Source organism: Gasterosteus aculeatus, chromosome 10 (assembly GCF_964276395.1).
Source record: "Gasterosteus aculeatus chromosome 10, fGasAcu3.hap1.1, whole genome shotgun sequence".
In the NCBI taxonomy this organism is placed as follows: domain Eukaryota; kingdom Metazoa; phylum Chordata; class Actinopteri; order Perciformes; family Gasterosteidae; genus Gasterosteus; species Gasterosteus aculeatus.
The window spans coordinates 2653807-2676485 of NC_135697.1; the positions used below are offsets into that span (position 1 = coordinate 2653807).

The 22679-nt window shown below is 45.4% G+C and overlaps 1 protein-coding gene across 2 annotated transcripts in view; it reads left to right on the plus strand.

Moving 5' to 3' along the window:
* The window catches only part of pvrl2l (PVR cell adhesion molecule related 2 like), a 217972-nt gene that overhangs the window by 71775 nt on the left and 123518 nt on the right, over positions 1–22679 (plus strand). For both annotated transcript variants that reach the window (XM_040189452.2, XM_040189451.2), the window contains exons 2-3: positions 16339–16451; positions 18065–18308. In XM_040189452.2, coding sequence (XP_040045386.2) covers positions 16339–16451; positions 18065–18308 — 357 coding nt within the window. The remainder of the gene's footprint in view (positions 1–16338; positions 16452–18064; positions 18309–22679) is intronic.

Below are 22679 nucleotides of genomic sequence, written 5' to 3' on the forward strand. Positions count from 1 at the left end.
TTTCAAAGACCAGGTTCCAGACCGGAGAAGCATCAAACATCCCGATGGGAATCTTCCACATACCAGTAGTCTGAGTCGACCACAACATCTGTTCAGCTGGCCGTTTCGTGAACACAGTATTCCATTATTTGCGCTCATTTTAACGGACACACTATTCCTGTATAATAAATACTCCAGCAACAGCGTTTCCCTCCAAGCGTGTACTGTGATTAAAGTAAAATGGCTCCCTCTTCCATTTCCCCGCCGCCTTCTTTAAAGGTCGATGTTGCTGTGTGAATGTCGGGAAAGCCGATATGGAAGTATTTCATGTATTTCAAGTTTTAAAGTCAGTGTGTCCTTCGAACCACGGATGGAGGCTTTTGTTTCCGGCATGCAGAAGATTGGTGGAGCAGCAGTCAAGATCGTATCTCGGATCAAAGTCCTTGATCGGATCCGCACAAGAGCAACAAAAAGAGCAAAGGCTCCAAACTTTTATTTATTTGCTTCCCAAAAATGATTTCAACCTCTTTAAAGTCTGTAAACCGTCCAAAATTCCAAAGGTCGTCCTTTGATGTTATAATTCATAGCGTTTTCAAATTCAAATGATTAAGTATTAACAGTGTATTGTTATGGGTGGAAACCTGACATGAGTAGTTGTAGTGACGCATTATGAGCTGCCTAGAAATAACGTAAATGCGTCGTAATTCAGAGATCACATGGTTGTTTGCAATGCAACATTATTAGAGATTGCCGGCGAGCATCACTGCCGATGTCCTGATCACTCATTTATGTAATGATTATCGATGCATTATTCCCGCGGCTCCCATCTGTGCTGAACTGTGAGGGAAGAATCCTGGCGATAAGCGCCCTCCTCATCGGCTGGGTGTGTACAAAGGAGTGATTTACGGTGAGCTCTGTGGAGCGTGTTGCTGTATTCCAAATGAGAAACCTTTGTTTGAGGCACAAACAAAGGTTTCTCCCAAACAACAAAGAAACAAGCCAACAATATGTGCCTAAAATTTCCAATAATCCGCTTGATTTCCCCCCCGGGGCCCATGCATGCAGCGCACTTACAAAATGAGACTATTTTGTGGCGTCTGATTTGCAAGGAAGACGTAAAAAGGGCAGCAGCAGCTGCACCGCCCACTGCATCAGTTTAGCTCGTCTCCCCCCGGGGCGCAGAAGGCTGTCAAACAGGGAGCGGAGTCATATTGTCGGAGTCGAGAGGCCGCGAGACGGATAATAAGTCGTGGCGGGATGCGTCGATGAAAGCGGGAGAGGAGAGCGCGAGGGGCCGAGGGAGGCACAAGCGTTACGGTGTCGAATAAAGCGGTTCAACTCCTTATTTAATTTGCTCCAGTCTATCAGCGGTCCTATGCAGTATGACAGGTATTCATCTGCAACAGATCGATCCGCCGCCGCCTCAGTCGTTCCGGACCCCCTTGAATGGGTGGAGGAATGAGGGGGAGCTGATACACCCGTGGCGTGTGGAAGAGACGTGCTGCAGCTGGGACTGGGAACTGGGAAAGGCCTCTGATCCCCAGAGGCTGAACCCTCCACCTGTGGTGCCGCCAGGCGGTCGACGTTAGTTTCAAGTGAAACGACGCGATGACCTTTTAATTGCCACAAAATTCGGTGAAAAGTAGTATCGCGCAAAATGATCCTCTCCGCAGACACTGACTGAGTGTTATGGGGAAAGTCAAGTCCAAAACTTTGCTTTACGCATGATTACCCACAAATCTCTAGTGTTCTAATTGTAAACATTAGCATGCTAACCTGCGACGCTACGGAGCGGCTGGTGAAACGTTACGAGCGAAGTAGATGACATGAGGGGGGGATGGAGAGGAGGAGAGTGTCAGTCAGAGGGCACAGGCGAAGCGGGAAGTAAAGAGAGATGGACAGAGGGAGAGAGGCACAGAGAGAGAGAGTCAGTCAGAGGGCACCGGGGAGGAGGGAGGAGGAAGCAGGGAGGAGGAAGCAGGGAGGAGGAAGCAGGGAGGAGGGAGGAGGGAGGAGGAGTCTTGACGGCTCGAGTTAAGAGTCAGTGTGCTTAGTGTCTGTCAGTTGGACATGAGAGGGACTGAAAACAGCTGGGGGCTCTCACTGCACGTGTGTGTGTGTGTGTGTGTGTGTGTGTGTGTGTGTGTGTGTTCTTACATTAGTAGGATAGAAAGATGTGGGGCAGAGCAAGGACAGCCAGAGATCACACACACACACACACACAGTGGCAGTGATTGGCCGGGACAGTTGGATGAGATCTGGATACCTGCAGAGATAATAGAGATAATAGTGTGTGTGCACACACACACACACACACACACACACACACAGACTCAGCTGCAGATGCCCAGCAGTGTTAACAGGGTAGAGTTGTCGTCCCTGCACCAAAGGGGGGAGACAGCAGGACGAGCTCGAGACAAACAGGATTCCTGGGCGTGAGTTGATGGCGAGCGCTCCCACATTGCGTCCTGTGCCACATCGGAGCGTAATGTGCTGGAACACTCTGTTCCCCCCTCACGCACTCGCCGCCTCGTCCCCGCGTAGAGGCTGGTGTTTTATTCAGCGCTGTGCTTTACACTCTGTTCTTGTTGTTGTCTTTTGTTGCGGTATTGTCTTTTTTTCCTGCGTGGATCTGTTTATTTGTACGTGACTGGATGCGTTCCCGACGCTTCATCAGCTCGTATCAGCAGGTCTCCCTGGTTTCACGAGGGACATGAATGGCGGTTTGCATCCACCAGGCTTTTAGCTTGTGAGGTGACGGATAAACGTTTGGTCATTGGGGTTTGGTTTAGTCACATGACACAGTCACGTGTCACGTGACACAGACAGCACTAAGTCATTTGTCTGTACATATTAGAAACCATATTATTTAGTGACGGAGGATCCGAGTCCCTGATCGGATCAGCACAGGAGAAAGAATAACTTGAGATTGCTGATCATGTTTTTATTGCAACAAATACTAAATGTTGCTCATTTCCCATCAACACCTCTAAACGTTATCCTTGTATTTTGCTAAAGTAATCTATTCTCTTTCCAATGTTCCAATGTTGAGGAAATAAAGTTTTTTTTAATCAAAACAAGTATTGTCATTAGTATTTCTAATGATGCATTAGAAGCTGCTCAGCTTGCTGTAAACTGGCCATAAATCATCTCTATTACGGTACGTTGCTGTTTCTCACAAACTCTACATTTTCAAATATTTCATTTACACTCTTAATAAAATGATATATAATTTGCATTTTAGGCAGCCACCTAAACTTCTAATGTCCAGTCAGGAAGCATCACTCACTCAGTGTGCGTCCCGTTGTCTGACATGTAAATAAAAGGTGGAAGCATTTATTGACCACGCTTGTTTGCCCGGTTGCGGGTCCGGTTGCCCTGTTGGTCATGATCGGATATCCTAAATTCAAGAGCAGCGGTTCTGGAGATATGCAAAGGACACACACACACACACACACACACACGCAGACGGATGCGTAGAGATTTTTGCTTTTTCAAATGTCCAGTTAAAAGGAAAATAACTTGAGTTCCTTTTATGAGCTCAGATGAATTCTGAGTCCCTTTTTGCGAACCCTTATTTAATTTAATTTAGTGATTTTCATTTTTTCATCTTGTGCCCTGGTGCCCCCCCCCCCCCCTCCCTCCCGCGGTCCCCATCCCCGTGTCGGCGGCGTTAACGTTGCTCGTCTGCTGATCTTCCCTTATTAATTGTGTTCAGCTTTGTAATCCAGTTATTTGCCACTTGCTTCTTGTGCTGGCAGTAAATATCAGTAATTAGGGCTCAGTGCTCGGCTGGCCACATTACTCTCATCTTAGGGTTTTACTGAACAGCGCTTGTTAAAACGGACCGCCGCCGCATCGAAATCAAATGATCCAAATCCTCCCCCTTTGTTGGAACGCACCAGTCTGTCTCAGTGATTCACGGCCCGCCGCTGATAAAGCACGCGTCGATTTTAAGAAGAAAAAGGAAAAATAATGTAATTTCTGTTAACATATGGCTCAGAATTTGTGATGAATTTGTTTTGCTTGCGTATTATTGGATGTTTCAAGCTTCTGGCTACTCCCTGTAATGGGTAATTAAAATGTCTTCATTTAAGTCATGGCTTGTACCAAGAGGTCACATGGCCTCTGTTCTGGCTGTAATGAGAAGGCAGAGATCGCTTTATAACATACCTGTTGGTCTTAATACGTATTGACAAAGCACTAGCTGGTGATATTTGCGCAGGATTGACAATCGGACCCCTATGACACGGAGCGGCTGTGTGATTATGTCCCGTAAAACATGTGTACAATTTACCTCGTTTACAAACGGCGGTAATTTAACATGCAATCTTTTTTTATAATATGAGCAAACACCAGAGCGGCAGATGTCAACGCACACACCAAGACACACACACACACACCCGTGAGCCGATTTCCCTGGTGTGATAAAGCCTTTTAGTGCGGCGAGTGAGAGTTGATAGGCAGATCATGCAGCAGGAGAAGAGGCACTCGCATGTAAGTAATGGCTAATGGGCCCGTGACAGTGCTGCTAAACGCACCTGATTGGTGCGTGGGCGCACTTAATAGCAGAGCGACCGGCCCTGGAGATAAGAGTGAGGGACCCTGTGACAGGATGGAGAGAGAGAGAACAAGCGGCGCTGAGAGACACTTCCTGAAGTCACTCGGATGGACCTTACTGACCCCCCCTCCCCCACCCCCCCCCCTCCATGCTGCAGCTGCACAGCCTCCAGCTCAGGACTCAGCCAGTTGAAAAAGATTTGAGAAGTCTGCGTGGAAAGCAAAGGTTCATGACTTTGCTGATGATGTGGAGTGTGAACAGGCGCCTGCGAACGGTGCCGGGCTGCGATTAATGAAGACGAGTGGGATTGATGGCATGTAGTGGCAAGTCCTCTCCGAGGAGGCTTTTTCTGGGCACACTCTGTGTTTTCATCGATAATTGAGAGTAAAAACATTCCACCAGGACACAGTAGAATGGACTGAATGTTACTACACAGCATGAGGGATTTATTTTGGCTTTTGGTTGCTGGGTTCAATCCGCTTCAACCTGGCAAGTGAAGTGGAAGATTGATGGGAAACATTGTGGGCGTCTCTGAGGTTTTTGGACCAGTCTCGCGGTACCATAAGCGATTCATCACTGCCGCGCATTTCCTGTTTCGACAGTCAATACCGGATGAAACAGGACCCGCGTCATGCACATCGCGTCTCAGTCCCCCCTCCCGCTGCCCCTCCTTTGCCTTTGCTCGTCCTCTCTACCAATATTGGATAACCATCAAATTTGTTTCAAACCCTGTCTCCTATATCTTGATCCTCTTCTCATTATCTCTCTCTCTTTTTTTTGGAATAATTTCCTTTGATGAATCCCTCGCCGGCCTTTTGATCTGGGCGTCAGAATGCGAGCATGTCGAGCATCAGATAGAGAAGGCGAGCATTTCAGTGGAACTCGGAGGGAGAGACGTCGCGCAGCCTTGATCAACGAGGCAGGGACATGAAAAGCAATGAGAGGAGGCGCGGAACAAAAGCCCAATCGACTCGGGCGCCGTGGGATCTTTTGTTTTCGCAAGACATGGCGGCGATGTGGCGCGATGTGGCGCTCGGCGTGCGGACGCTGCCACGCGGCGCTCTCTGAGAAGGAAAGCAGAGACCCCGGATATGCAACCCTCTGTTCTTTACCACCGCTTGTTTAATGTGAAGATGAAGCCCCCAGTGAGAAGGTTTTCCCTCGGTCCTCTATACACTTTATCTGTGCATTATGCAGGAATAACTCCTGAGAACCGTCCTTCTCATTGGCTGTGGTTAATCCAGGGAAGCTTAATCTCTTGTTAAATCTCCTCTTTCAGCAGCATCCTGCATCCATATTCATCAAGGCCATGATTAGAATATTTATATGAAATGTATAAATCCTGAAGAGTTCGTCGTGCCACAACAGACAACAATGCTCCGCCCTGAGAAGTCATAAGCAAATGTAGTCATCACCCTTTAGACGGGTATCAGTACAGCTTCTAGTTTTACCATGTGCAGTTCTGTGTGCCGTCGCTCCACTCTCCATTGTTTCCGCAGCAGGAGTTTTTCCAAAATGACTTCATTGCCATTAAATAAAATGAAATAACTGTTTTCTTGAAACATTATTTTTCAAAAAAACACTTTTTTCTCAACATATCAATGAAAGATGAGAATCTGGCTGCATTATATTCCAGCTGGATTTTTCCTTTACTAAAACAAAAGCCCACAACATGAGTTTGATGCACAAACATGTCATTTGAAAAGGTTCCCTCCACCCCCAGTGCTATAAATCTACACCCTAGATACTCAGACCGTTCTATAGGTTCAACACCTGGCTGAGGTGGGAATACATTGCTAAAGGGCACCTCTGTAGGAATCTCCGGCTCCATCCCGTCTAGAGACCATTCTCACAGGGATTTGTTAGGACGCCATGGAACAGCCAGAATACTGTGCACGTATTGTGCAACAACACCGGTGTTCTGGGATTTACTCGTGAAAGATATCCAGGTTACTTGTAGACCTGCTCTGTGAGAAACGGTCAGTAAGAAGCCGTTTATCTCCCAGTCTGCTTCATGAGATGTCACAAATAACATGTTTGTATTTAAAAGGACATTACAGGGCTGCGTGACAAATGACCAACACAAACATGTGGACCAGCACCCCATGTGTTTTATACATTAAGGGCTTTATTTTGAAAGGGGAGAACAGAATGAGTTGATCTGGTTTGCGTTGAGTTTGCTGAACGTTGAGAGAAGCGATACTTTTAGGTTCAGCAGTGAGGACTGCAGAGCCCTTTTTTGTTTCTTAAAAATTGGCCCATAATGATTGGTTGATGCCTTTTTACTAATATTCATGTTCTGTCTAGTATTCATGTCAAATATCACAGGAAGAAAAGAAGAAAAACGCTCCACTGAGGCCTGTATCCAAAACATCTCTTGTTTTCCTCTGTGGATGGTATTTACTGGATTTTTTACCAAAGTCTCAACTACAGAGACTGAAACCCACCGTTTCAGCCCGATATTTTCTACCTTTCGGATTCTGATTCAACCTACTGGTTTCCTTGCATTTGTGGACGCGTTTCATCGACGAGTATTCTACTAAAGAGTGAAAAGAAGTATTTCCCTCTGGGGAGATTAAAGTCCTGTCAGAAATCCGCAGACCATGAAAATGACATGGCCGTGTCAGGAGACATATTGCTGGACCTGGAAGATATTCATATTTATGTGGCAGTCAGACCCAGAATAGATTTTTTCTTCTGCAAAAATCCATGACTTCTATGGATAGCAAATGGTAAATTGAGCGCTCAAAGTGCTGTTCGCAACTTGTCGATATTCACCCATTTACACCAAAATTCATACACGGGCGGCTGAGGCCGTCATGCAAGTTGGGGCTTTAATTCTTTGCCCAAGGACAAGTCGACGCGCCGCCTAAAGGAGCCTGGAATCAAAGCACTGATCTTCCCTTTTGCAGGGACCTCTTAGCCACGGCACATTCTGATGAGTTCTCCTCAGTGGAGAGCGGCACTCTGTGTACGTGGAGGTCGCGAGAACACTTTCATTCCATTTACATCCAAGGGAAAATTGTCTTAAACGACTCGCATGTGCCACTTGTGAGAAAATCTGTTTTTGTATCAGCGACCCGCATGGAACCCAATTTGGTAGAACTTGCTTCTAAAGTTACCTGTAGAGAAGCAATTTCCTTTTTAAGAAGACAGAACGCGTTCTTTGACACGCGGAAACCCGACATTGACTGTGCAAGCGTACAAACAAGGTGGGCGGCACACACCTATTCAACGTACTACAAGAGGTGGGAGTTTAATGCCATCCACACTGAGCACCTCGCTATTTCTACCGCGTATAAAATTGCATATCTACTACATATGAATTATGATAATGGATTTGGTGCGGAGGATCATGAACCATCTCGGCATATTGTGGGTGGAAAGGTGCTGGCTTTAATGGCTAATTCCTGCCTCGTCTATCATCGAAAGGACATGAGGTACCTGATTGAAGACGAAAATATACAGTGGAAGTCAATTCTTAATGAATACAAATGACTCGTCATCTGTCCGGCTCATTGTAAGTACTTGTACTCTCTGACACACACTACAGCCCATCTTTTGTCTCCACTACTCAACGCCAAATGCTGCGTTCACACCAAAAGCGAAGGGGGGGCGGGGCTTATCTCTGTTACTTGTCGCCGTAAAGACAGTTATTGTTCCCACCATGGCAATAAATAACCACTATCTCTGCTCTTTATTTGTTGTGTGAATTACACAAACGTCGGAACCGCAAACGGCTTTGTGTTTGGGTTCATGACATCATCCGTCGCCGCACACAGCTTCAATTCACCCGGCTCCTGCAGGAAGTGCGTCTGGATGACTGCGGCTTCCAGCGCTGCTTCAGGCGGACCAGCAGCCGGTCTGATGCCTCTCAGTTACCCACAAACTAACTTACAGCTGTGTGTGTGTGTGTGTGTGTGTGTGTCTCTGGCAGTTTCATACAGTGTATTGACGCTGTGGCAGCAGGACGGCGGTGATGACGAGCGGTGCCTCTCATCGCTGATTGGCTTTCGCAGGACAGCGTCGGGCGGGAAAAGCCGAGTATTTGCCCCTTTCGCTTTTTTGCCTCCGCGCTGGCCGTTTAAAATTTGCCTCATTTGCGACGTCTGTGACTTTGTGAACAAACATAATACCCACCACTCAAGGTCAATGCTCAACCTCCACCGCTCAAGGTCAATGCTCAACCTCCACCACTCAAGGTCAATGCTCAACCTCCACCGCTCAAGGTCAATGCTCAACCTCCACCGCTCGAGGTCAATGCTCAACCTCCACCTCTCAAGGTCAATGCTCAACCTCCACCGCTCAAGGTCAATGCTCAACCTCCACCGCTCAAGGTCAATGCTCAACCTCCACCACTCAAGGTCAATGCTCAACCTCCACCGCTCGAGGTCAATGCTCAACCTCCACCGCTCGAGGTCAATGCTCAACCTCCACCACTCAAGGTCAATGCTCAACCTCCACCGCTCGAGGTCAATGCTCAACCTCCACCGCTCGAGGTCAATGCTCAACCTCCACCGCTCGAGGTCAATGCTCAACCTCCACCACTCAAGGTCAATGCTCAACCTCCACCGCTCGAGGTCAATGCTCAACCTCCACCGCTCGAGGTCAATGCTCAACCTCCACCGCTCGAGGTCAATGCTCAACCTCCACCTCTCAAGGTCAATGCTCAACCTCCACCGCTCGAGGTCAATGCTCAACCTCCACCGCTCGAGGTCAATGCTCAACCTCCACCTCTCAAGGTCAATGCTCAACATCCACCGCTCGAGGTCAATGCTCAACATCCACCGCTCGAGGTCAATGCTCAACCTCCACCTCTCGAGGTCAATGCTCAACATCCACCTCTCAAGCTCAATGCTCAATTCATAACCCCAACCATTTTTGCAAAGCATCAACCATTCAAAGGGAATGCCGAACCTGTACTAGTTTGCAAGCGTTTCAGAAATTGAGAATTGCAGTCTCCAAATGTGAAGAATCCCCAAACGGGCATTGACCAAGTCATATGAGTGGGTGAATGAGTGAGTGTGAATATAACTGTGAAATGGCATCTTTTTAGGAATGATTAACAGCAGACATCAGGTTGGATAGTCCACTGCAAATTTCAGAAATTATGCAGATGGTTGTTTGAAAAGATTTCCAAATCAGACTGCACAAAAGCCCACGGGTCATATCAGTTTTTCAGAGCCGGCAGCGCATTATGCAGCCCAATTTCAGACAGAACCCCGACATGAAATCACCATAGCTGGAGTTAATGGGTTGTCAGCTGACAACACGGTAACACTGAAAAGCCACCCACAGTGTAAACATGCCAATTATCTGAGCTGTCAAGTCCCCATTCATGTTATTCCAAAAGTAATTCTGCCTCTGTAGCTCATTCTATCACATCCCATACCTGTTTGAAAGGTAATAGCAAAAAAATATTTACATTACTTTCACTTACTGGAAAAATATTTTCATTTTATAAGCTATATAATTATACAACAAATCTGTGGTTTTAAAAAGTCAGAAAGTCCTCCATCGTTCCCTTTCAAGTTCAATTCATATATAAGTCAAAATATCACTTCTATCTTGTTAGTGAATACACATCAGTAACCTTCATTAAGCTTCATTTCCTGGGACGTGCCTGGTGGTCTGATTTAGAATTTCATGTCACATTTCTAAAATCTAATGCGGCCTGTTAAATGCTGGGGTGGCGAGGAGAGAAGGCACTCCGAGCGCATCGAGGAGCTTATCACACAGATTATTTATCAACCGAGCTCTATCTACACATTTACAGGGATTGTTTACGCTTCCAGCTGTGATTCCTCCAAAATGACACCATTCACTTTCCACACACACGCACACATGTCCAATCAGGCAAAGGCCGAGGCCAATCAGAGTTAATTCAAAGGTCACTGATGTGCGCAAGAAAATAAATCCCACAGTATTATGTAAACTGAACTAAATGGAACTAATAGTGTTTATCGCACATGTTCAACTTGTACTTTTTGTCTGTCCACATCTCATTTGGAATAATCCTGGATGCAACAGCCGTAAATTATTCATGCTTATTTTTAACTGGATGCACACAGACCTCCGCCGCAAACGTTAGTCCACTCGATTTCCTGACCTATTTTTCCTCAATGCTCAATGCTGCTGCATGTGGGATCTAGTGTGGGATCCCAAGCCGGCCTCTGCACAGAGCCACAAGGGACAGTGTGGTACACCTAGAATGCAACATGTAGACGTTGTACACCAACGGACACACCCAGTGAAGTCTTCATCATCTCAATGTTTCATTCATACTGTTCCAGTCCATGAAGTTTTATAAAGAAAAGACATAATGCCTCTAAGGATTTCAGATTATTATGCTGACAATCATTTTCTAACCGGATAAACCATATCTTATGAAGAAAGTTTCAGGACAGAACCAACATCAATGGTTTCAAATCACAGTTTCCTACTATTTATTTTGGCTACACATGATGAATAAAAGCACGTCTCTTATCTCGTCATTCAGAATTTAATTTAAAAGCAGCCACAGCAAAGGAATTATCTACAATCCCTCATTTATCTTTAGCTTCAATTTAATGCAAGAAAATATGGACATTGATGGATTGAGATCTTTCTCTTTCCTTTCACCAACAATATTTCATTCTTGAATTACAGCTATATTAGCATCTTTGTCCTCACACACCCAGCGTCCTATGTGTGTGTGTGTGTGTTTGTGTGTGTGTTTGTTCAGCTTCAGCTTCACCGCTTGCTATCGGAGTCAGATTTTATTTAGGCTCAACCTGTTAATCCACTGTGCTATGTGTGTAAGAAAGATGAAGTGACCAATGGCTCAATTGCGTTTACATTTTTAAGGATTGGAAGTCACTCCACTTGCTCCTTTACTCGTGCCATACATTTGGACAAGTACAACAGTGACATCAGGGTTGTTGTCAAAGCTAGAATGTGCTGCCAATAGGTGGCCAAAAAAATGTAGACCTCTCATTGAGGCACATCAGGCACAAAAGGCCCATTTTGAGATGTCGAGGCCTTTCGGTTCAATGTTCACATTTCTTCTTTCTGACCAGTCACAAAAAAACATCCAAAATACACATTCAGGCGTCTTTTACTGCTACTTCTACTACTATCATGGACCGATAACAAGAGATTGACTCTAATATGTAAACAAAACCTGCTTTCATCCATTATTCATATTTGAGTTAATGCCTCATTTGATATTTAATGACGACATTTCAGAAAACCTACACTACAAAAGCATGCGGGTAATCAAGTGGAAATATTGCCCAGTTATATTTTGGAATCCAAATGACCTTAAGCGGTTTTTCCTAAACGAATACTTTCTTAGGTATTCAGAAGAGGACTTGTATCACTTTATTTCAATATGGCACCTTTTAAGAATAGACGTGTCTGAGAAGCGTCTCAAGCTGTGTCTTGTGACTGTACAGCTCTGGGACATAATTGGCGCACAGACAGGTTTTAAAATCACATTTCCATTTTGATTTCTTAGGTATTACCTTAATACCTGACTATCATGTGGGCTTTAGTCCAATCGGTTCACAATGATGATGGCGTCTGAAGAAAAGAAGTGAAATTAGCCTCATCATACATCGGCGTTCCCGTCTGGTGGGACGAAACCGGGCAGCAGCTTCTGCCACATAAACGCCTTCATACCCTCCATTTTAGCCTCTCTGACAGCTGCTGGAAATCGCCGAGATAAAAGCTGACATGACTGACATCAGGACAGGCCGACGCGTCAGCAGCCTCTGTAAGCGTGTGCGGTGCCCGTCCACACGCTCCTCACACGTGTGCTGCGTGACCGTCTACACACACACAGGCAAATGCCACAAGCCTCTGAATGTCAATTAAGTGTGATTCATCTCCCCGGTGCATCGGGGGGGTCGGCAGAGTGTTGCCACTCGTTTATCCGCCTCTCGTCTCCCCGCCGGGCCGACGCTCCGGTTCCGCAGCGACTTCTGCTGCAGAATAGGCCGCAAATTGTGGGGGCAATTGGGGTTGTGAGCGAATAATGGCAAAGGGCTGAAAAGACGTGGATCACGGTGCATTGATACCAATCTCCCTAATAGCACGTGGACAAGTGTGTGTGTGTGTGTGTGTCGCTTCAAGGGAAAAATAACCACAGTCAACAGTTCCATGTGATTTCCCAGGGCCGAGTGTTTAGCTGAAATTACAGTCTGTATTAATGGAGTGTGCGCTAAAGGGTGTGCTTCAGTGGGTCGGCGGGTGCATAACTGGAAGTGTTTGTGGATCAAGAGGCAGAAACAAATCATAGGTATTAATATTGTCTCGTCGTTGAACTGTGGTTCCTCTGCCAGTTTCCTTGTCGTCACTTCAAGGGCGTCCTCCGGATCTGAAGCGTGCTCGGCAGCTCTTTGGTGCCGTGTGCCATTTGTCTCTTCTGAAGGCTTTCTAAAGCAGCGAGGGTTGACCGGTCGCTATTGGCAACCAAAGACTGGTGCCCCTTTGCCAGCCTTGCTCCCACTTCTTAAAGTCAGCCCTGTTATGCATGAGTTTATTTGATCACAGAAACCTTTTTTTTGGTGTGTGGGAACAAACGATCAGAGCGAACATCTTGTTCAACTGATTTGCTTTAAAGAATCCTGTCAAACATGTTCAAAAACAACCAGCCTGCCGCAACATTCAAAGACGGAGTGGGGATTTTAACTTGTCATGTCTACTGCGGTGCCTTGCTTAAGCATCCACGCATTTCTCACAACCACAGATTTACTTTATTGAGATATTATTTAATGGGCCGACACAAAATAGTCCGTCATCTGGGAAAGTTGACATGGATTTCAAAATGATTTATAGCGTAAAAGTGTGCACATGTAGTGAGTGTAGAGCAGGTATGGAACGGAGGTTTGGGGTAAATTGCGGCGCGGTCTGGTTGATCCTTCTGGAGGCGGTCGCCTGCCCTCGGCTCCCTCCCTGTTCTCCCTCTCAGAGCTGCACGTTTTCCCTCCTCACATCTCTTTACTCTGCTCGTCCCTCATCGTTTCTGCCCCTCAGTCTCTCCGCTTTAGTCATTCATTTAGTCCCTTTGACTGCTGACTTTCTCTCATTCTGTTGCATTTATCCTTCCACATGAATTCTTCTTCTTCATGTTCCTGTCCTTTCTTGGGGCTCCGTCAAACTATTTTTGCGCATTTTGCTTTTAGCCTTTTTAGCCGCCTCCTTTACCTTCTCTGTCACCCCCCCCCCTCTGTGTCACAGTGGGACCACTGTGTTTTGTGGCTTTGATGTGATGCCCTCAGAGTGTGTGTGTGTGTGTGTGTGTGCATCATTTCAGCGCCTTTATGAATATTGGGAGTTGCTCATTTAAGTGAAGGGGAATTCATTTGTGAGTTTGTGCATGAAAGAGAAAATAAGTAAGAAAGTAGAAGAAGAAGAATGCAGCGGAATGAGGAGAGCCAAATAACGGAGGGGGGGGGGTGTTGCGGGTTTGGTTATTGCCGCTCTTGTTGATTTAGGCCCGTGCATGTGTGCACATGTCTGGTTGACTGGTTTCACAGCCCATTGTGTCCCTCAGGGGAGAGACTCTAGTTCAATGACTGAATCAGTCTTGTATGCACTCATAGATTCTAAATATGCAGATGCTCCGTACACGCACACACACACACACACATACACACACACACACACACACACCCCAGTGTGTTCCCATCACTCTGGACGATGTTCCATCTGCTTGCATTTATTTCCCGGACAGTAAAAGGTGCACAGTACAGGGTTGGGATTGTCTGAGTTTCCTGTTGACGGTTGTCATAGTGACAAAGCCTGAGCTGAGGACCAGCAGCTAACGGCATTTTAAACTACGGCAAAAGTTTCCAACATGCGCCCCGACCCCACGTGCAGCACAGACACACGCGTCCTCTCGGTTTTCCACAGCTAATTCTCATTCACCTCCATGCTTTGGCATGTAACGCATTGTCCTAATCGATCCCTCACACGCTAAGAGGCTTTTTCTCTGGAGCCCCCCGGGACCAGCCAGACGTTCGCCAATGATCCCCCCGCCCTCCTCTCGCAGGGAGAGTGAGAGGCCGACTTCTCGGATTAATTTTATCTTCACAGGCGCAGAGGCTGACTGTGAGGGCAGAGGGGAGGTGATGGAGAAAAGACCGTGGTGGGATTTGACCCCCGAGTCGGCGGGGGGTTCATGGCAGGGGTCCTGATCACTGCACGAGTGCCGAGCAGAGAGCAGCGAGAAGAGAAGGAGCAAAGTGTTGGAGTTAATGAAGTGTGCAGCAAGAGGCTGGATGATGAAGACCATTGTAGCAAAATGAGGGGATTCAAAGGACGGAACAATCAAAGCCTCTTTCGGAAATGTCCCCTGATAGTGTTTGCAAGCCGCTGGACTTCATCGCATGAACAAAGGATTACAACTTCTCCGCTCTTTCTTTCTTCCATCCTTGTTTCCTTCTTTTTTTCCTTTTCTTTTCTCCGCCATCTCATAATGATGAGATAAGATTACAAGGTCATTAAAGTTCATTCATTTCAACTAATTTAATGCAGCAAATGTGTGTGTGTGAGTGTCCATATCGTGCCATAATACATATATATAAACTGTAACTACAGCTATATTAATATATACTGTATATACATATACATATGCGTTTTTATATGTATATATATACACATACATATACATATATGTGTTTTTATATATATATATATATATATATATATATATATAAGGCACAATTGCTGAGGTTTCCTTGTGCTGACACAGATAAATAAAAGTAAGACCCATTGCTGCGAGACAGGGACAATTCAGCTCTGCTGCTGCTGGTGCTTTTAATGAACACTAGACGAGGCTTGTGTCCAGTTTTTAAATGTCTATCCGTGACTCGTGATGTTGTGAGCAGAATATCTCCTGTTCAGGGGTTTGTGTTGTTCTCAAAATAAAAAAGGCTCAAGTGCACTTTCTGCCACAATGTTTTCATTTGTCGAATCCTCGTTGGATCTGGTGAGAGCCCGGCTCTCCCCAGTGTGTTTGGACACGGAGAAATAACACGATGAGCAGGGCCGCTGATTCTTCTGAGGGTATCGGGTCCACAGCCCTTCTCCATTTCTTGGCTAAAAGTAGAGATAAAGCTGCTGAACCATTTATGGATCTTTGGCACGTCAGCAATGTAATATCCTTGTTAGATTGTCTGATGTTCTAATGTGGCATGAAGCATTTCTCCTACATGCACGATACAAGTCTGTTAGTGACAGAATGAGATATGAATTTGATGAAAATCTCATTTCAAATAGTCTAATTGACCCTCGGTAGTCGGAGCCCCGTTGTTCTAGGCGGCGCTCTCATCACTGCTTTTCATTCCCAAGGGAAGAGTTCGAGGGGCTTTTTACTGACTTTGAAACACATTGAAGAAGAGGACGAGTGCAGCTGCTGTGGGGTTCGCCCCCTCGCGGCGCCCCGTGGTGGATGAGTTGTGGTGTAATGAGGAGGGCCGAGCTAAAAGGAGCCTCAACAAAGGCTATTGGTTCAAATAGTCTTTTTTTTTTGCTCTTTAATTTTCCTTCACGTTCATCCATAAGTTTGTGTTGAATTGTCAAGGACGTAACTAATCTTTCTCTACAAAAACAAACAATACTTCTAATGAAATACTAATATTTCATATGCAGAGGCGTGTGTGTTTTTGCGTCAGATCTCTGGATCCCAGAAAGCTCTTCTTCCTTCTCAGCCTGTGTTTGTTCCTCTTGGATTTCCGATACAAACAAACCTGTTATTCAAACATTATCGGTTTTGTGGATAATCTTTGTCTCCCTGTCTCGCCCGCCTCCAGGAACCGGAGCTCAGAAAGTGCGAGTAGAGGACGAGCTGGAGGCGTATCCCACTGAGTCTGTTGATCTCCGCTGTGAATTCATCGATGGAGGAGGCCGAACCAAACTCACACAGGTAGGAAGATGGAGCTCAACGCGGCGCTCCGGCAGCACCGTATCTCGCAGGGTTCCATCGATGCTTGCATAAGGTAGACGGAACAAAAGAGAGCGTTTATTGATATCTGGGAGGTGCAGATAGACGCATTAGCTGAGAAAGAGATCCATACAACTCTGACCGTGGCTGTGGAGGATATAAAAGCTTATTTCACACTTAAATTGTCAATGACGCTCTACTGATATCATACTTTTCTGGTTTGTTTCTGTTGCTTTTTGCATGTCATATATTGTGTTTTTGTTTATTATTATTTTGGGATACATGCAAAAAGCATTGTCAAACCTGATGATGGTGCCTTAGGCTTGTCTTATGTCTATTCAAGCATTCATATATCTGGGGTCGTCGTGGCGTAGGGGTAGAGATGGTGCACCGGGAACCTCAAGGTTGGTGGTTTGAGCCCTGGCTGCCCCATGTCGAAGTGTCCCTGAGCAAGACACTTAACCCCTAATGGCTCCCCGTGATGCCCCATCACACCAAGTGAAGCAAAGCTCTGTGAGCTGTTTATTTCTTTCTATTTAAGCCCGGTATGATCTCCACCTCTCTGAGCTGTGGATGGAATCAATACGCAATTTGTTCACACACAAAAACTGTAATTGCAGTTTGGATAATTTTCCCCACACGTTTGCTTTATAATCCGGACGGCATACGTGTTAAAGAGGTTTGTTAAAGGTGTATTGATGAACATTATTGCCCCTAAAGTCCACCGCTTCAGCCATTTGTGTGTATTTACTGTAACGCTAGAAAATGGACTTGGTGTAACGGTGGTATTCTCCCTTCCTGTGGAGTCGCATAACAGCGGATAATAATATCTTTCACATATCACAAATTATAAGGAGAAAGCTTGCAAGTTGACTTTGTCAAATAGTGTTCTTTAAAATAGCAACAGGATCTTTGTTTCGAGAGTCTAAAGAGACCTTTAATTTAATCTCCCACTGCTTAGCAACTTAGTCTGGCAGCTTTAATTGAGTTCCGCATATTGCTGCTATAAGTGAAATTACTTTTTCAGTTCTCCAGGAAGAGAGAGCTGCACATATTCCTTTTCTTTATCTAGCTATGAAGAAAGGCATATCTGTCTCAATCAGGCTCAACGGTAAACGTTGTATAAACAAGCGACCAACGCTCCGCGTAGCAGACTGACTGGGAGTTAAACCAGGAAGCTGCATGCGGCAAATTGAAAAGGACGATCGTTTCTCACTATTCTGAAAAGGCTTTCAACTGGCGCTATGAAAGTAGATATATATTTATGTAAAGTGGTGGGACTCCTACTTTCTGAGCATATCATCGTCTCAACCTGCACGGCGAACAAACATCCATAAATCAGAAGCCAAGAATCCTCCAGCTTTTAAGTTTTCCTCAGTGTGAAAGTAATCCAGTGTGTTGTCTGCACATGCACAGGTACGCTGCAAACAATAACCACGTGTACATCTTTTGGCGTACTTTTAAAGGTGCCACCTTGCCACGTGGGCATGAATTGATTCGCACACCTGAATCTTTGATAGGGAAATTGCACCTTAGATAATCCCACTATTCAAACAGTCTTCGCTGTTATTATTCACAATCTCGGTTCTTCCCAGGTGTCCTGGATATGGGAACCCGTCGATGGTCAAAGGGACAACATCGCTGTATACCACCCGATGTACGGACAGAGCTTCCCCAATGGCTTGTTCAAAGACCGCGTGGTCTTCCTACACAACAACCTTGAGAACCCGTCCATTAGGATCTCTGAGCTAAAGATGTCGGACGCCGGCCGGTACACCTGCGAGTACGCCACCTACCCTTCTGGGAACGAACAGGGCACGACCAGCCTCGTCATGCTGGGTGAGTAGAGCTCGACATCTGGGAGTAGCACCGTTTCAGACAGCACTTGTAATGGTTCCCCGCTGGGAGTGGGCCTGTAAGGGTTCACCGCCGCCAACATCCCCTTTCACTGGAGAAGACTCAAAAGCCAGAAAAACGCCAGACTTCCGTTGCACAGGGACTTAAAAGCATTACAATTTAAATCACATGTATGTGTATATGCTAAAAGCTGATACGGATCACATTTATGGTTGGTATTCCCTCCTTTTCAAACAATAAGTGGAGGTAACGTGTGTTTACTTGATACCTGGGTCAGTCGGGGGAACAGGTGACTCGGTCCAAATGAAACAAGCCTTTTCTGCTTTCATGTCACGGTCTTCATGTGGCTTTTGTTGAACATGTCATTGTCCGTGTGTTATTGTGAGGAAAGCTTCCGCATAACAGATAGATAGATAGCTACTTTATTAATCCTGTATTGGGACATTTATATTGGCACTTTTAGCATCTGGTAATTTGGAAGAAAATGTCTTGATTCTTCTTGTTCTGGGTCTCGTTCCTCATGGTTAAATGCACTTATTGCTTTTAACCATAAGTCACTTTGGATAAAAGCAAGCTAAATGTAATGTAAGGATAATAATGACATGTTTTAGCTACTGCAGCATTTACCCATAAAGGTAAAGAAATGCACGATATAGGAAAATGTAATAGTATTAGACTGAGATGTAAGCAGACAAACACACTGTGTCACTGCGCTCGTAGTGAGACAGGTTTGGCCTGAGGAGATTGATCGTACGCTCTTACTGCGGTGGGCACCAATGATCTCCTCCACCTGTCCTTGTGATGAGTGATCAGCGCTCTGCCGGAGAGGCTGCTCCCCGTTATCCAATTACCATTTCTCCAGTGTCCTCGGCCACCTCTTCTCCACCACCTCTTCCACACTTTCTAGTTTTAAGCTAACAATGGAGCCGGCCTTCTCGACCAGTTATCAAAGTATCTGGATGGATGAAGAACTCGCCATTACGTGGTTCTCCGGTCAACCTCTGATCGGAACCCTTAGACCTTTTGGTTTGATCAGAGTTGAATGCGTTTGGCCGAATGCCCAAATGAATTACCTGGAGGGTCCTCATTGTGATAATCAGATGAAGGCCATTAACATCATTTTGCCAGCCGGATGGGAGGGAGAGACATAAGGAAAGATATATCGCTTTCGTATCGCTCAAAGGACGTGAAAGAGGAGATTCCCCTTTTCTTGTCTCTGATACTTGAGTGAGTCAACTAAACACACTCTGTCTATTTGTGTCTTTCTGATGTCTGGTTGATTTTAAAAGTAAGTGTAGATTATGGACCCAGTTAGAAGGTTAAATTCTGACCCATGTTTCTCCATGATCACATGACCAAGGACAACACATTATACCTTTTATCCCAAATGGTACTCTGACTTGTTATGGATTCTGGATGCACAGATATGTTTTAAATATTACCATTTATGGGGATCATTATGTTCTAATCTGCTTAGAAATAATGATATAGATCTGGATTATCTGAAGTAACAGTAAGTAACTTGCCTACATTTTTTTGTATTATAGTAGCCCAGTTATTGTATCTGTATGTACATGAGTACTCTGCAGAAAGGAGAGCGCAGATTGTTCCAACATTCCCAAAGGTAAAACCTGCAGCCGCTACTTGGAAGCCCCTTTCTGCATTATACTTCCCCTTTACATTTCCCCAAGCCCCCAGATTATGTAAACCGTGGTTCCACCACTTGATTATCATAAATATGCCCCAATTTAGACAAAGAATGTTACTATGAGATCACTGACTATCCTCCCTCTCCAGCTTTCCATTTATAAACTACGCCAGCCCTCAAAATAGATGCAAAAAGAGACAACACAAGACACGTATGGTACACACACACTTTCCATGTTGAGAACCTGTGGCTTATTAACAGGCTAAACTGCTGCAAACATTTAGCTAATAAGCTCAGGATTTTCAAACTGTAAAACTGCTTCAAAACCCCTGAGAAAAATCTGAGTATTTATTTGTTGTTTGCATGGGACACATCCTGTTGTTATTCATCCACTTGCATGTCTCCCCATTTGCACTTGTGTACAAAGGACTGATGCCCGGCGGGTGTCTCTCTCTCTCTGAGTTTACTGGGGAGGCTTCATGCTTCATGCTGGCACTTCCCTGGGTTGTTATATAGGGGTGCTGTTCTTGCGGTATATGGCCCGTAGCGATGGCGGTTGTACGATAAAGATCTCGTACACTGAGAGCTCCTATTAAAGTCTCACGCTGACGGGAGGAACCAATACGATGCACTCTGAACTGAAACGGTGCATTCAACGCAATCCGCCTGGTGCTTCTTCCTTTTTTACATCTTAAGAGTTTTGTTAGTTAGGGTGATGTGTTCGAGCCTTTTTTCCTCCAACAAATGCAATCTCATAACAATGTATTTATTCAGTGCCTGATGTACAATCAAAGGAAGAATTAAAATAAAGATGGATTTCTGAAAGCTATGTAAATTGGTCGCCGCCTCAAATGTGGGTCGGTGGATTCCTTATCCGCCGCACCAGAGGAGTTCAGAGTCACTGTGCAGACACAATAGGAGGCCGTAATTAAAATATATTAATTGCAGTACCCCAGTAATTGCAGCCAGTATGGTTCATCAAAAGGAATGTTTCATAAATCCTTTCATGTGTCCTCCCAGCTGCCCCCCCCCCTCCTCCTCCCAGTAGTTTTCAGCCCTCTCAAAACAACACAGGAGATCAGAGCACGCAGGAGATGCAGAACTTGGCGGCCTTGTGGAGGGAGAGTGTGGGGCTGAACCTCCTAAACTGCCGCTGTCGGCACAAAGCGGAGGTACACGGGGAGACACAATATCTGCTGGACCGTCCCGGCCGCGCCGGGCTCTCTGGGACGCATTCCGGTCCGCGTCAATGCAAGTTGTCTCAGAGTCACTGGAAGACACATTTTACCTTATTGGATATGGAATCCATACGAGCCAATCACATTAGATCCTTATCGAATCCACAACCTCTGGCAGCCAATCCTATTACATTTTATTGGATATAGAGGCACCGGCGCCCCCGGTCATATCACAACTCGTTTAAGTGTGAATACATAATGCTGACAGCCAATTGTATTATAACTTATTGGATACAGCGGCAGCGCCAGCCGATCTTATTACCTCTGATTGGGGTGTGAATAAAGAATCACTCACTTGACAGTGAGTGATATGATATCCTCCTGGATGGGGACCATACAAAATGGATGGTAGCCAATAATATTTGATCTTATTGGATATAGTGAAGCCAGCAGGACGGACATGCTGCTTGTTGCTCGTGAGGGAGAGCCCAGTGTTTTTTGGGTGGAGCGACTGTCTATCTCGGAATGTGGTTACACAGTTGTGCACAGTTAATAAACAAACACTGATGACATTTATCATATCAAATGAATAAACATTCAAGGGCTTGCTTTGGAATTCTTTATTTGAGAGGTTTTGCTGTGAAAAAGCAAAGATTCCTCGGATTAACCAACAATAGCTTCAGAGTCGTGGTGAAACGGCAGCAGGCGTTGGTTCAGTTTATTTCTTTATAGGCGCCTTTACAAAAAACTTCTCTGAATCAAATAGAATTGTATTGACAGCAAGACGGGTTAGAAAAGATAACCTTGAAGGTTTAGGAGAAATAAACCAAAGGAAACCCGCGTGGAGCCGTTCAATCAGGAGTGTGTCAGTCAGCCGGGTACAATGGGAGACGTCGCCTTGCCGCTGTGGAACAACCACGGTTGAATTGAAACAACATCCTCTATTCTTTGCATCGTCGAGTTGTTGATAACAGAGGACGGTGGGAAAAAAAAAGCCTTTGAGTTTAGTTTGCCCTCAAGTAAGAACAGCAAATCAGCGGAAATGCAGTTAAATGCGGCAGCACAAAGGGGCTTGAAATGCGCGGCCTCGAGGTGCTTCTTCTATCTGCGTTGACGAGTCAACCATGTGCTTTCAGCTTTTCACTTTTGCATAACAAATGTGACATTATAAATTATCATTTCTTTTTTCTTTTTACATTTTAGGCACTTAGCTGACGCCCCCCAGCTTCAATCGGCCAAATTAGCCTAACACTTAAATTAATGCATTTTGTCAACATTTGTAGCCGCCAATAAGGAGCTGTCAAAACAACACACGCAGCAGAATAATTGCAGCATAAACTATGCCTGCCTTACTTGAATATTCATGCGGTGTTAACAATTTAGGAGACATAAAGAGCCGAACAGATGTTTTGTTTGGGGTTTTTTGCCTGACAATGTCTGGAAATAGTCAGCAGCATCGCGTCAGGCTGAGAAGAGACGTTTACAAACCTGGGCAGCTGGTGAGACATGAATTGCAAAAATGTAAGA